The sequence below is a fragment of the Mustela nivalis genome (genome assembly GCF_964662115.1).
Source record: "Mustela nivalis genome assembly, chromosome: 8".
Taxonomy (NCBI): domain Eukaryota; kingdom Metazoa; phylum Chordata; class Mammalia; order Carnivora; family Mustelidae; genus Mustela; species Mustela nivalis.
In genome coordinates, this window is record NC_139027.1 from 120,300,996 (window position 1) to 120,316,492 (window position 15,497).

Genomic DNA, 15,497 nt, shown 5'->3' on the forward strand with positions numbered 1-15,497 from the left:
AAATTAGGGGAACAGGGATATATATCACAGAGAAGGAGGCTGCTCTGAAGAATGCTGTCTGCACCTCTCACCTGCACTCTTCAGCTGTGTGGGCATAAATACAGCATTCCAAGGCGTTTGCAGGATGAGGCCCTCTTTTGCAGGTTGGCCTTGGGATACTGAATGAGGATGGACACAAAACAGCCTCTGTCTAGCCTTCAATTAAGGCCCATTTGGGTTTCTGAGACCTTTCTGTAGCTCCTCTAGATCCATGCTATTCCTGCCACTTTTTTTTTTTTTTTTTAAAGATTATCTATTTTAGAGAGAGAGAGAGAGCATGAGCAGGCGGAGCAGAGAGAGAGGGAGAGAGAATCTCAAGCAGACTCCATGCTGAGTGCAGAGCCTGCCTTAGGGCTCGGTCCCACCACCCTGAGACCACAACCTAAGCTGAAACCAAGAGTCGGATGCTTAGGCAACTGAGCCACCCATGGCCCCATGCCACTTATATACAGGGTAGAGAAATGAGAGCCCAGCCCCTGCCTGTATCTTCTGAAACCGTGGATAGGTTCAGCAGTACCCATTTACGGAAAGTACTCTGGAACCAGGCAGATCTCGGACCTCTTTTCCATTTTTTTTTCTTTTTCTCCTAACTGGGAACTTCAGAGAGAATACTGGAAGCTTTCTGGTTCTTTCCTGTGTCAGCATGAGCTTTTAAATGGGATTTGCAAAGGGCAGGGTTTGGCAATTGGATGAAAGAGCTTTGGGAACTGCTTACATACGGTGGGGAACTGCTGATCTATTTGTAGCAACTTAATTTGGAGACAAGAGAGTTGAGGTGTGATCCTGGCAAGCTGTGTTACCTTTTCTGGGCATCGTTTTTCCTCAGTCACCTAACCAGACAGGTCAGATTTTAGGATCTCCGAGAATACTTCAGGTGCACACCCCTCCCCCTTTTGATGCCAGAGTTCTAACTCATTTTAGTCAGGGTCTGGCAGGACATCTGATGCCGTGGGGTGCAGGGATGCTTACTAATAGCCATCTGTGAAGGAGAATGGCTTTCTTTGACCTTGATGATGAACTTGGTTGTTTTGACTTTGGGTCTTTTCTTGCCCACATACATAGGACAGATGACAGGTGACCCCAGCACAGTGACCAGTGGCTGAGTGGACTATTGGTTGAAAGCCAGATGTGGTTCTTCTGGCTGAGGGTACCCTGAACATCCTGAGGTTTAGTCATGGGCGTGATGAGCGGGAAGATCTGAATGATTGCGAGATGCAGGCAAAGCGGGGTCTCCCTCAGCTTCACTCAGCGGCCTGCCTGCCAGTGTCCTGCCATGACCAGACTCCCACTTACTGTTGCATTTGTGTGTAAGTGTCCTCTGGAGTGTGTTTGTGTTTGCTGTGTGCTGAGAATGGGAAAGGAACAGCATTCTCCTCCTTCCCTTCTAGTCTTTGTATCTTCTGCTAGATGAACTCCCGTGTAGAATCTTGGGTCTTTGAAAGGACACCATCATTCATTCATTCAGTGAGAGGGTATCACTGGGCCCTCCTTGCCTAAATCTCTCTGTACTACTCGTGAGTGTACAGTTATGACTTTTTGGGATCTAGTGAGATGCCCTGGGTTCGTGGCTCCTCTCCTGAATGCCCCCAGACCAGGGCAGGCAAATTTGCCCTCTGCAGCAACTCTTCAAAGAGAAGTCAAGTCTGCCTTTGCCTAAGAGAAAGGAGCATCCTAGCTAGTTGTATTAAACTAGTGTGATCTCTGAAAATGGTTTCTGTGTAGTCACTAACAGGTGCCTTGCAGAAGGAGTTTCCAGTCCTAGTTGAATGTCTTTTCAACTAGTCTCTCTGTTTCATGGGGTATCTCTTTTGTATTATTCCTCCAAATAGCTGTTTAGAGTGTCTAATGAAGCAACTGTCTGGAGACCAATGTTTATTTCAACATGGTTGGAGTTGTTTTTGCTTCAGCTTTCAGAGCCAATAAAGCTGGTTATTAGATTCTGTAATTGCTGCTGTAATTACTCTTTTGGAACCGGCAAAGGCATAATTAAATATGGAGATTCCAAGGACTATTTTTTTCCGTCTAAAAGCAACCTCTTTAACTTCTGTTGGCCTGAGTTAGATTTCAGCTGTGAACAGCCACCGTGTTTACGAATGACACTGGGTTCCTTTGACAGGAAAGGGATTTCTTTGGATACCTCTTTGAATATTTGGTTTAGATGAACTCCTTGTTAACCCAGTACTTGTTTTTATATTTTTCATTCCTTCGCCCATCTTACTGAGATATAATTAACATAACATTGTGTTAGTTTACCTAATATACAACATAATGATTTGATAGATGTATGTATTGTGAAATGATTACCAAGGTAAGTTTAGTTAACATTTAGCACCTCACACAGTTACATTTTTTTTTTCTTGTAGTAAGATCCCAGTACTTGTTTTTTTAAACCCAACCATCAGGAATTTGGAGACGTAAAAGGCAAAACACTAAGAGCCAGCATGTATTTATGTAAAACATTGGGCTCGTCCATCTCTCTCTCTCTCTCTCTCTATCTAAGAGAGAGAGTGAGCACAAGTAGGGGGAGAAGGGAGGGAGAGGGACGGGAGAGGGAGAGGGAGAAGCAGGTCCCTGCTGAGCAGGAAGCCTGATATGGGACTTGATCCCAAGACTGTGGGATCATGACCCGAGCTGAAGGCAGGTGCTTAACTGACTGAGCCACCCAGGCATCCCAGGGCTTGTCTCTTTAAACTTTGGCTACATATTGAAGTAAATTCCTGTGGTCAGAAATAAGGTTGGGATGGATGATATATCACTTTAAGTGTAACAGTATGCAGGAAGAGTGTCATTTTACTCCTTTAGTTTGCCCTAAGTTATACTTTACCACTCTGCCCCACTTTTCTAAAATATAGACAGGTTCAGATGCTATGAATATTTATGTTCACTGGGGTGCCTGTGTGTCTCAGTCGTTAGGTGTCTGCCTTCAGCTCAGGTCATGGTCCCAGGGTCCTGGGATTGAGCCCACAAGCAGGGGGAGTAGGAGAGGAAGAAGCAGGCTTCCTGCTGAGCAGGGAGCACAATACAGGACTCGATCCCAGGACCCTGGAATCATGACCTGAGCTGAAGTCAGACGCTTAATGACTGAGCCACCCAGGTGCCCTAAAAATAAATAAAATCTTTAAAAAAAAAAAAAAAAAAAAAAGTCTGGGTTTCCTTAAAAAAAAGAAAAAGTATTAGAAAAAAAAATTAAAGCAGTTCTAAATCTCATATGTTAATAGGGAAATAATAAATTTGGTTTTAAAAATCAGAATGTATGGGGAACCTGGTGCTAAAGCATTTATAGACACCCTGCTTCTGGGTTGGGGTTTCATACAAAGCAGAGCAGCTCCCTCGCTGGGATTTATTGAAAAGTCAGCCCTCTACACAAGGGTTTGGGCTGGGGAACCAAAAAAAAAAAAAAAAAAAAAGAAAGAAAGAAAGGAAAAAACACCCCAAGAACGAAATTTGGAAAAAGAAGAAAAAACCAAAAATCAGAATGTAGCTGACATATAAAGTCAAGGCTCCTGGTACACTCATGACACTGAAAAGCAAGGCAGGTGGGTCATCTCCTTGTTCATTTTTGAGGACTGTTCCAGTGTCACTTGACATCATTTTGAGGCTGTGTGGGAGGAGCAGAGACCTGAGGGTTTACACAGGCAAGTGGTTGAGCCCTCCCCTCTCCATATAACAGCAGTATGACTTGTATCAGCCGCTTTACCTTTCTGATCCCCAGTGTCTTTGTTAGTAATAGATCTGGGATATTTGCCCCATGACTGGGTGCAGGAAGATTAAATGAGAAGGTGAGTGAGACTTCCATAGCCATCTTGCTTGCTTACCACATGGCAGACAAGCAGACACCTTGTTTACTTTACTTGTGAACATGGCAGAGAAGTTTTTATAGACTGGGCTTTGGCATGGGTGGTGAGGATGGCTGAGGAGGTGGACCCTCGAAAGAGGCACTGTGAGACATTGACCTGAGAAAACCTGAGCATCCCCCTGAAACAAATAATACATTATATGTTAATTTTAAAAAGAAAAAGAAAAGAAAAGAAAGAACACTTGAGAATCATTTGTTGATTAGGATATATCTGAGTTTATTTCTGTGGAAAGGCAACACAACACCAAGGAAGGCACAAGGAAGAAACCCCAGGCCCTGAGCACTTACATACCAGGACATCTTCCCTCTGCCATGATGGTCACTGGCAGAGGTCTCCCAGAACCCAGCCTGTGGTGACAATCCCAGTCCCTTGCAGGATTTTACTGGTCATATTCAGCCATGTGGAGGCTTTGTCATGTGGGTACAGGGAGCTGTTCAAGGTTTTCTGTTGTTGTTGTTGTTGTTTTGTTTTTAAGGTTTTATTAGAGATAGCGAGAGAACACACGCAGGCAGAGCAGAAGGAGAAGCAAACTCCCTACTGAGCAGGGGAGCCCGATGTGGGGCTCGATCCCAGGACCCTGGGATCATGACCTGAGCTGAAGGCAGTCGCTTAACCAGCTGAGCCACCCAGGCACCCCAACTGCTGAGGGTTTGTTTTTTTTTTTTTTTTTTAAAGATTTTATTTATTTATTTGACAGAGAGAGATCACAAGTAGACGGAGAGGCAGGCAGAGAGAGAGGAAAGCAGGCTCCCCGCTGAGCAGAGAGCCCGATGCGGGGCTCCATCCCAGGACCCTGAGATCATGACCTGAGCCGAAGGCAGCGGCTTAACCCACTGAGCCACCCAGGCGCCCCACTGCTGAAGGTTTTTAAGCAAAGGAATGACATAGTTGGGTTTGCACTCCCAGTTCTGTGATCCCAGTCCCCACTGGACCGGATGACCTCTCCAGAGCAGGATCCTGCCTTTTTCATTAAGTGGAAGGCATAATAGCTAGAATGGCAGAGCATGGACTTTGGGGTTCCATCCTTGGCTTAATTCCTTCTGCCACTTACCACCTGGTGACCTGAATTACATAACCTCTCTGAAACTATTTCTTTATCTGCTAAAAAGTGTGGCCGTCTCTACCTTAAAAGGTTTCTGTTTTGTGAGGTACTTCCATAGCATGTATGACTTAGTAATTAGCAGGTGAAGGTGTTCAGTAAGGAGTCTTGGGGACCCCTGGGTGTGACTGTGGGTTGGACTTCTTGAGGTCATAGGCCATTCACACAGGGATCAAGGGAGATAGCAGGTTGACTGTCTTGTCAACTTTTAAGGAGGCACATTTCATTGTTCTTCAGATTTTTTTACAGTTTCTCATTAGCCTGCTTTATCCTTTGGCTAGAAGAATTTTCCTAGTGGTTTTATTTGCTCATTTTAGAGGAAGAATGGACGGCTTGGCAGATGGTTCTTAGGATGCAGTGCTAGGCTAACAGGAAGCTTGAATAGAAGGAGTAGGGGACCCATTCATGTGATGTATGGAGAAACCACAGCCCTGTAAGGGAGATGATTGCATATCCCTAAAAGCCTGCTGGAGATGGGGATGGCTCCGGTCTGGAGCTCAGGGACATGGTGGAGCATGTGTCGGGGGTGCCTCTGTGTGTTTGTCTGTGTCGAAGACCAGTGCTGTCCAGGCCAAGTAGGGTCCCATTCATTCTGGCTTTGATACCCATCTAAGATATGTACTAAAGATACCTTTAGGTGCCAGGAAGGTAATTGAGATGGCAAGGGGAAGGCTCCTTGGGTTTGAGTAGGGAGATGTGCTTTTGGCTCCTGCTCTACCACAGATTCGCCTTGGTCAGATTGCTTGCCCTGACTGGATCTAAGAACAAGATGATTTCTCCAGCCTTAACATGCCAGGAAGCATAGATAGATGATGACATTGACTTGGCTAAATGGTCAGACTCCTGGCAGGGGATTCTGACTTTATTTTAGTTGTGTTGTTTTCTATGATAGAGAATGCCACAATAACCATCTTTGGGCATGAGAATTTTTGCTTTTGTTGAATACATTTCCAGAAGGAGATTACTGGGTCATAGGGCAAGAATGTCATTATGGCTGTTGCTATGTGTTGCCATGTTGCTTTTCAGAGTCAGTATATCAACTTAGAGTTGTCAGCTATGTGTGAGGGGGCATTTAACCCTAACTTATCCAGTATTTAGTATAGTTACTATTTATTGTTTTTATAATTGAGTTAGCATAACATGATACTTTAAAGCTGCTTTATAATAATTAGAGGTGTTGGGGCGCCTGGGTGGCTCAGTGGGTTAAAGCCTCTGCCTTCAGCTCAGGTCATGATCCCAGGGTCCTGGGATTGAGCCCCACATCGGGCTCTCGGCTCAGCAGGGAGCCTGCTTCCCTTCCTCCCTCTCTGCCTGCCCCTCTGCCTGCTTGTGATCTGTCTGTCAAATAAATGAATAATAAGAAAAAAATCTTTAATAAAAAAATAATTAGAGGTATTGTTTTTTAGTGTCCACTATGTTTAAGTTGTGCTAGGTATTTATATATATAATCTCACTTCTCACAACGAACCTGTTGGGGAAGCTAAGTAGCTCACCTAAGTCTGTGAGCTGGGATTTGAACCTAAAGCAGTATGGCCTCAAAACACATTCTCTGTCTCAGAGCCTCTCCGTGCTTTGATTTGTGGGGGTGTGGTTACATAGTGTGAGCTTGAGCTTGTATGCTTTGCTGCACTTTGAAATAGGTGAATTTTGTAGTTTTCTTAGAAAATGGAATGTGTTCCTTGTGTAGAAGAGACTAATAACCTTGTGTTAATAGTGGAGGCACCAGCTGAGGTGCATGGATTACAATTAGGGCGAAGGCTCAAGTGAACTCTGGAATATTCTGGTGTCAGGCTCTCTGAAACCCTGTTTTCTCCCCGATGCAGCGGCCCTCCAGGCACTGAAGCGCAAGAAGAGGTATGAAAAGCAGCTGGCGCAGATTGACGGCACACTCTCCACCATCGAGTTTCAGCGGGAGGCCCTGGAGAATGCCAATACCAACACCGAGGTGCTCAAGAACATGGGCTACGCTGCGAAGGCCATGAAGGCTGCCCACGACAACATGTACGTGGCTGCCCACTGGTGGGGGGCACCCGGGGGCGGGGCCTCAATCCCGGTACATGGCCTTGGGCGACCCTTTGATTTATCCATTCAAACACCCAAGTTTGTTTTACTTTGCGTTCTTTTTTGGAGCTCCCCTTTTATTTTTATTTGTATTTTGTTAGTCACCATAAAATACATCATTAGTTGTTTTTTGTTTTTTAAAGATTTTATTTATTTATTTGACAGACAGAGATCACAAGTAGTAGGCAGAGAGGCAGAGAGAGAGAGGAGGAAGCAGGCTCCCTGCTGAGCAGAGAGCCCAATGTGGGGCTCAATCCCAGGACCCTGAGATCATGACCTGAGCCGAAGGCAGAGGCTTTAACCCACTGAGCCACCCAGGCGCCCCACATCATTAGTTTTTGATGTAGTGTTTCAAGATTCATTGTTGATGTACAGCACTCAGTGTTCCATGCAATACGTGCCGTCCTTAATACCCACTACCAGGCTCACCCATTCCCCCACCACCCTCCCCTCTAAAACCCACAGTTTGTTTCTCAGAGTCCACAGTCTCTCATGGTTCATTTCCCCATCCAATTTCCCCTAACTCACTTTTCCTTTCCTTCTCCTAATGTCCTTCATGTTATTCCTTAGTGAAACCATATGATAATTGACTCTCCTTGACTTATTTCACTCAGCATAATCCCCTCCCGTCCTATTCATGTTGATGCAAAAATTGGGTATTCATCCTTTCTGATGGCCAAGTAATATTCCACCATGTATGGGGACCACATTTTCTTAATCCATTTGCCTGTTGAAGGGCATCTTGGCTCTTTGCCCAGTTAGGCTATCGTGGGCATTGCTGCTATGAACATTGGGGTACATCTGGCCCTTCTTTTCACTATATCTGTATCTTCAGGGTAAATACCCAGTAGTGCATTTACTGGGCCATAGGTTAGATCTATTTTTAATTTTTTGAGGAATCTCCATACTGTTTTCCATGGTAGCTGTACCAACTTGCATTCCCACCAGCAGTGTAAGAGGGTTCCATTTCTCCACATCCTTTCCAACATTTGTTGTTTCCTGCCTTGTTAATCTTCATAATTCTAACTGGTGTAAGGTGGTATCTCAATGTGGTTTTGATTTGAATTTCCAGAAGACATGAGCAGACACTTCTCCAATGAAGATATACAAATGCTAGCAGACACATGAAAAAATGTTCACCATCATTAGCCATCAGGGAAATTCAAATGAAAACCACATGGAACTCCTTTTAAAATGGATTTTGTACCTTGTTGCCTGAAGAAGCAGATCTCAGGGTACCTGGGTGGCTCAGTTCGTTAAGCGTCCAACTCTTGATCTTAGCTCAGGTCTTGATCTCAGGGTTGTGAGTTCAAGCCCTGCGCTGGGGCTTAAACCCAGCATGGAGCCACTTTAAAAAAAAAAGAAGCAGATTTCATGGAATGAAAAAGTATTTCTGAGTAATTCAGGGTTATTGTGATGAGCAGAGTTTCTAGCTGGAAAGGTCCTTAAAAAGTCCTCTCATCCAGGCCTCTGATTATCAAGGTGGGGAAGCTGTGTCCCAGAGAGGGGAGATGACTTGCCCTAGATTATGGATGAGATTGGATAGAACTGGGATTAGAATCAGTGTTCATGTCTTTTTTCCTGATTCTGCAGGGGTCCTGAAAATCGTGGTGCATCCAAGGGCTTCAGATTTCTGTGTTCTTAAATCTGCTTTTGCTGGAATTTTCTGGCTCCCCTCTTGGTTTCAGTCTTTGGCTGTCATATTTAACAATGTTCTTAGGATGCCTGGCTGGCTCAGTCCCTGGAGCATGTGACTCTTTATCTCAGGGTTGTGAATTTGAGTGTAGAGATTACTTAAAAAAAAAAAAAATCTTTAAAAACAGTGTTCCTGACCTCAGCAATCCTTCCGTTATGTGGCTACTTCTCATGTACAGTGGCCTAAGAAATAGATGACCAACCTTGTTACAGTTGTAATTAAAAGCCAGGGTAACACTAGGTTCCAAATGAGGGCCTCTCTCATGAACAAATTCTGCATTTGTTGTAGTGCTTGGACTTGGCAGCATATATTTGAGGAGTGTTTGAAGCCATTTTTACTTCTTCGGGGATACTCAGCCATGTTCTTGAATAGAGATTGGCAGAATGTAGCCTGTGGCCCTGCCACCTATTTTAGTAAATAAAGTTTTATGGATACATAGTCGTACCCATTAATTTACATATTGTCTATGGCTGCTTTTGTGGTACATAGCAGGGTGGAGTCTTCATGACAGTTTATATGGCCCACAAATTCTGAGATGTTTCCTGTGTGGTCTGTTACAGAGAAAGTCTGCTAATCTCTGCTCTAGAAATGTGGGGTTGCCAGAAAAGTAGCCTTTAAATAAGTGAGGTGTTATCTGAGGGTAGATGTTCATTGGACTGAGCTTCCTAAGTTAGGTCCATGTCTGCTCCATTTCTGTGTTCTCCAAGATGCCCAGCGTAGAGCTCATCTCAGCAAACTCCTGTGCATGCTTTGAAGCATATGTGTATGGATTATACTGATTAATTGTATGTTTAGAAGACTGACAGTGCACAGGAAGTAATTCTGCATGTTTGCCTTTCTTTGGGGCCTACTGCAGGAGCCATGAGTGGATTCGAGTAAATAGGAAGGACCTATCAAGTGGCACAGCTGTATTTTGTGGTTTGTGATTTTCTCTCTCCCTGTACAGTTACAGAATTGCCTTTGAGCTTGAAGAGCTGTTGGCCCAGGAGTTAAAGTCCTGTAGTCTCGTCTGACGTGTTTATTACTAGCTTACATGAGAGATCATGAATATGGTATCTAACTTTGCTAAGCCTCATTCCTTAAGGCATTGGACTGGATGATGTCTAAGAACACTTCCATCCTCTTGATTCTGTGATTCTCTTTTAAAAGGGGGAGAAAGATAATAAAGACAAGTAATTCCTTACAGGACGTAATTATAGAGGGTAGGGTTAGGAAGCAGATTGTCTGCATGGGGTATCTCTTCCTGCCTTGTAGACTCTCCTTACAAAGACTGATTGTCCAATATGACATCTGTCCGTTTCATTTAAAGGGACATCGATAAAGTTGATGAGTTAATGCAGGACATTGCTGACCAGCAAGAACTTGCAGAGGAGATTTCAACAGCTATTTCAAAACCTGTAGGATTTGGAGAAGAGTTTGATGAGGTGAGTGGTTCACATAAGCTTCACAAATGACACGTGAGCTGCCCTTCAATGTGCTGTTGAAGGCTCTCTGGCAGGTTGTATGCGGTTGGGAAATCACCAGTTATTCCTCCAGAGTCTTGGACATGAATAGGGCATGGTATTAACTTTCCCTAATTCTGCATTTTGTGAAACAGCTTTCACTCGTGGGGATAGAAGTTTAGGTTGAGTAAAGGGCTCTCCATAGGGACCCCTCAGCAGGTTTCAGGTCAGTAGTTGGTTTCAGTAAATAATTACCTTACACATCTCGTGGGGGACCCTGGGCTTGGAGCTGGGGCAGCCAAGGTGACTGTTCCTTGTAGAAGGTTAACAGGATTTGCCCTTGGGCAACTCTGATTTGAGGTAAAGATGAAGCCAAGGAAGGAGCATTTGTACCTGACCCCTGGGGGATCCATCTGGAACTTGGCCACCTACCAGTTTCTGCTGTAGCAGTTGGGATCTTGAGTCTTAGGTTTTTAAAATACAATAACAGGCCCTGTTGAAGATATTTCATTCTGTGTTAGATTTGAGTCCGCTGAAGGTCAGGTCCTCTCCACTGAACCTAATTCTTTGTGCTATCTGATTCCCACAGTATAGCTGAGAAAACAGCCTATGGCTCTTAGACTTGGCTTTCAGCACAAGGGTCTTCCGTGTTTTCAGACTGAAATTTGATGGACTAGTCAAGTTAATTTCAATTCAGCAAATATTCCTGAACATTCCCTGAGTGTACCCAGTTCTGAGATAAAGAAAGAGGAATGAAAAGATTCAATCCCTCCTCTCAAAATGCTGACAGCTAGTGCAGGACACTGGGTAGAGACTGTAACTGCTGGATAGTGTATTATGTTCACCAGTAGAACCATGTTTAGGGTTTGAGTCAGAGTGTGGACCTGGAGTTCATCTCCCTTCTGATCTTCTTAGAAGGGGTGTGTGTCCTCTGAGTCCTCAGGAAAGCGGGGCTGCTGCAGGGGCTAGGAGTCCCAGGGACATCTCTCTCACTGTTCTGTTTCCTTCACCAGGATGAGCTCATGGCAGAATTAGAAGAACTAGAACAGGAGGAACTAGACAAGAATTTGCTGGAAATCAGTGGACCCGAAACAGTCCCTCTACCAAATGTTCCCTCTATAACCTTACCATCAAAGCCCAGTGAGTACTTCTTACCCCGTCATGACATACCCTTGTGCCATGTCGTGGGTAATCTTGAGGTCGGTTGGCCTCAGTTTGGGTTCTGATTTTGCGCAGGAGTGAGAATCACAGAAGATCTGTTGTGATGGCCATGGAGACATCATCACCTGTCTTTTCCTAGTTTCGCTATAGAACAGGGTTTCTTAACCTTGGCACTATTGACACAGCCTGGTAATTCTTTGGGTTGGGGGAGGGGAGTTGTTTTATGTACTGTAGATGTTCACAAGCACCCCTGGGCTCTCTCTCTCCCAAGTTGTGAAGACCAAAAAGGTCTCCAGATACTGTCAGATGTCCCCTGCAGGGTGTGGGGAGATCACCCCCCAGTTGGGAACCACTATTCCAGAATGATTTTTTCCTACGTCACCAAACAAGAGAAAGTTCTAGGCACTAGGAGAAGGTGTGAGAGTTTAATTCCAGGACAGCTCTTGGTTCCTGTCTAATATCCTGTGCTGTGCACACATGCAAAAACTTGGGGTCTCAGAGGCAGCCATGTGGGAAGGAAACATCTTTGGCTTTTTTAGAGCCCTGGTTCTGTAAGACCTTCCTTTCTTTCTGCCTGCTCCTCCTTCCCCCTCCCTCTTCCGTTATTTCACCCTTGGGTAGACGTATTCCACACCAAACTTCTAGAAAAGGTACAGAAGTTTGGCTTGGCATGGAGAGAGAGCCCGGGGAGCAGTGTAACGAGGCTGTAGTCCCACTTACCCTCCCACGTATCAAGAAGAAACGGCTCCTCAAGTTGAGTCAGCAGCCTGTGGGGGGTGCAGGCAAAGGGGCTCCAAACACTGTTTAAGGAGCACCTGTGGGTGTGGAGAAGTGGTTCAAGCCTCTTGAGGTGGAGGGGGAGTGCTGGCAAGGATTAGATCTCCTCTGGGGTTCTTCCTCATATCCCCCTCCTTGAATGCTCTGGGACGAATTCTGACGGACTCCCAGTGTAAATCTCCTTGTTTTGCCTGGCCCGGACGCTGGTGGAGGGGCGGTGCCGGGGACTTGTGCCTCTTATCTAGAGTTTTATGTTGCAGCTTTTGGGGCCCAGAGAAGCAGTTGCTGATAGGCTGGCGATGAAGCTGAGGGAGACTGGGTGCAAGGGCAGGGCTGTTTGAGAGACTCCGGGTAGCAAAGCCCACACCCAGCCAGAAAGTGTCGAGATCGTTGTAACCAGCCGTCCTAAGTAGCCTTTTCTGTCTTCACACAGCCAAGAAGAAGGAAGAGGAAGAGGATGACATGAAGGAACTGGAGAATTGGGCTGGATCCATTTAACTGGTCCAGTGCAGGCTGGGCCCAGACAGACTCTGGTGGCCTGTGCAGCGGGCAGGCGTGTGCGTGTGCGGGGCAGGACATGGTGCAGGCAGGTTCCATCGCTCCTGAGTCTCCCTCCAAAGCAGTAGGGCCGCGTCCCTGCTCACTCTCTGCATAGCATGGTCTGCACCCAGCGGGTCGGGGAATGGGGAGGGGGGCGGGTGGGTAGGGTGGGAGGTGCCTGCTGTTTATAATGTTGAATTTCTGTAAAATAAACTGTATTTGCAAATCCAACATTGAGCTTCTGGACTACGCTAACTCCACTGCTGAACCTCGATGGAATGGGTCGACCGTTTGCAGTTGAAATGATCTGAAAATGTAGCCTCTGTCCTCTTAAGTCAGTTGACTTGTCGCACATCTCTTTGTAAGACTTGTATGGTACTGGCAGAAAAGTTTTTTAAAAAAGCCATAGGCTTTTCCTTGTCCTTAGCTGTAATAATGCATCTGACTTTGGTTTCCTTGAGAACTGTATTTCCGTCCATCACCTGTGTGCTGGCCCCTGTGTTCACCACTCTGCCTTCCCCTCTCCCCTCCCCCCCTGGTCTTTTGGAGTTTGTGACACTGATTTGAAATGGATGGTGTTCTCTTGAGAGCAAGTGAGATTGTAGAATTAAATCCCAGCTATACATTTTTCTAACATAGCTCTAAGGTCGTTGTTGCTGTTTGTGATAACTGATAGATAACTCATTGGAAACATGTGCATACATTTATATTCAGATGAAATTATGGTTTGCACTGTCTATTAAATATCTCAATTAATTTTCATACTTTGCTGTTGTGTTCAATCAATCTGTCATTTGCTTCGGGAGCTGACTCTCTCAAGGCCAGCGTGGTGCCCAATGGAGTCTGTGGAAACCTGTGAAAGACTTGAGTGTGACCTGCATCAACAGTTTGAACCAAAGAACAGAGCGGATCTTAACTAGAAATGATTTTAAGTTCTGGAGGTCATGGATCTGTGGCCTTCATCTTACGTGATGTTATGTGATGTACCCAGAGGGTACAGTTCAGGAGTGAGTAGTTCTTGTGCAGTTCCATGATCTTCCATAGTTCTTCTTTGTGTCCATGGGCAGTGCCCACAGGGCAGCAGAGCCTCCTGCTGTTGGAAACCATGGTTTTCCTATTGACTAGGCCCACCTGGTTTATTGAACCACCAGTACACTAAAGAAAATGACCTTTCCCATGGAGAGAGAGTGTAGGGCAGTGACTAAGAATCTAGGACTTGGGTGGTAGTCTCAGGTCTGCTGTGACTCACGGTGTGACCTTGGCCCAGCCTCTTCCACTCTCTCTTCTTTAGTCTTATAGCCCCTGGAGAACCAATGTTTATTATGGACCTTCTTCAGAAAAGTAGATCTAAGAATATTTGTTCTTAATTGCATGCCAGTTAGCAGAATTTGGGAGGATCCCTTCTCTAATGCCTATCCCTAAACCTCTTAAGATTAAAATCACCTGGGAGGATGGGGGTGCCTGGGCGGCTCAGTCCTTAAGCATCTGCCTTTGGCTCAGGTCATGATCCCAGCCAGGGTCCTGGGATCGAGCCCCACATTGAGCCCCACATCGGGCTCCCTGCTCGGCGGAGAGCCTGCATCTTCCTCTCCCATTCCCTCTGCTTATGTTCCCTCTCACTGTGTTGCTGTCAAGTAAATAAATAAAATCTTCAAAAAATAAAATAAAATAACCTTGGCTCCTGGGTGGCTGGGCAACTCTGGATTTCCAACAGAGGGCAGTGTCTGGGGCTCCTCTGAGAAATAGCTGCTGCTTCCTAAATGTGGGCCTTGTGCCAGGCTGTAGTTTGCCATGTTCAGTAATGCTCAGTCTCTTTCCTGCTCTCAGGAGGTTCTCAGGCTGGAGAGAAAAGTTACTGTGTCAGGATTCCTTGGCTACAAGCCACAGAAGACTCAATTGGCTGGTATACACAGTAAGGTCATCTACTTATCTGTTCAAAGCTTACCCAACAAATACTTACTGAGTACCTACTGTGTTCCGGGCATGTTCAAGGCACTGGGAGTGCAGGCAGTAGACACAGTCCCTGCCCTCAAGGTGTTTACATTCTCATAGTCCCAGGACAAGAAGTCTTGGCTTGGTGGAGGGCTGAATGGGGGTGGCTAGGTCATGGGGGCAGTCTGGGTTTAAGGCCGTGACTCAACCATGTCACAAGAACTAGGATTTTGCATCCTTCCGCTCTGCCGTTCACTATACATTAGGTTTTCCTTATTGGGCTTGGTCCGTCTCGGTCATTAGATGGCCTTTCATCACACCCCCACGATCTAGAAGCAGGAGGATCAGCATAGCCAGAGTTTCTTTCACCTCTGCCAGTGTTAACAGGAGGCAGACCTTTCCCAGAAGCCTCCACGAAAATACCCCGGTACCTCATGGATGCAAGTGTTGCGTGGTCATTTCTTGCTGTAAAGGAGTCTGAGAAAGTGGGGACTAGACAAAAGGGTCCAATCAGGATTCTCCCTTTGGGTTGGGGGTGGAGCCTCCCTTCTCTGAGCCCATTACTGTTTTTAGGAAGGAAGTTAAGGGGATGGTTGCTGAGTTAGGTGGCACGAAGGGTCTACCACAGAGGCAGACACTGAAACAGACAAATAGGAGATCAGCTCTATCCATTTCTTCTGAAAAGCAGATCTGTCCATGATGCATACCTTTCAAATCCTTCAATCTGCCTCTCCCCTCCCCTCTTCTGTGGTTGGAAAACTAAGGTGCGTTGGAATTACCCAGGAAGCTTGTTGAAAGTTCTGTGTCCTGGGCCCCATCCACTGAGCTGGGTGGAGATCCAAAAATTTGCATTTTAAACACTTTGGGTGATACTGATGTAGAGTCCTGGGGCA

General features: G+C 45.7%; 1 protein-coding gene across 1 annotated transcript; it reads left to right on the top strand.

Annotated features, from left to right (window-relative positions):
* Window positions 1-3,945: 3,945 nt before the first annotated feature.
* CHMP4B (charged multivesicular body protein 4B) lies at window positions 3,946-13,434 on the top strand (the record flags this gene model as incomplete). The annotated part of the gene is made up of 5 exons (XM_082743022.1): window positions 3,946-3,979; window positions 6,819-6,996; window positions 10,062-10,176; window positions 11,208-11,334; window positions 12,566-13,434. 5 exons carry the CDS (start codon window positions 3,946-3,948, stop codon window positions 12,628-12,630), a joined length of 519 nt encoding a protein of 172 aa, XP_082599148.1. The 3' UTR covers window positions 12,631-13,434.
* Between the last annotated feature and the right edge of the window lie 2,063 nt (window positions 13,435-15,497).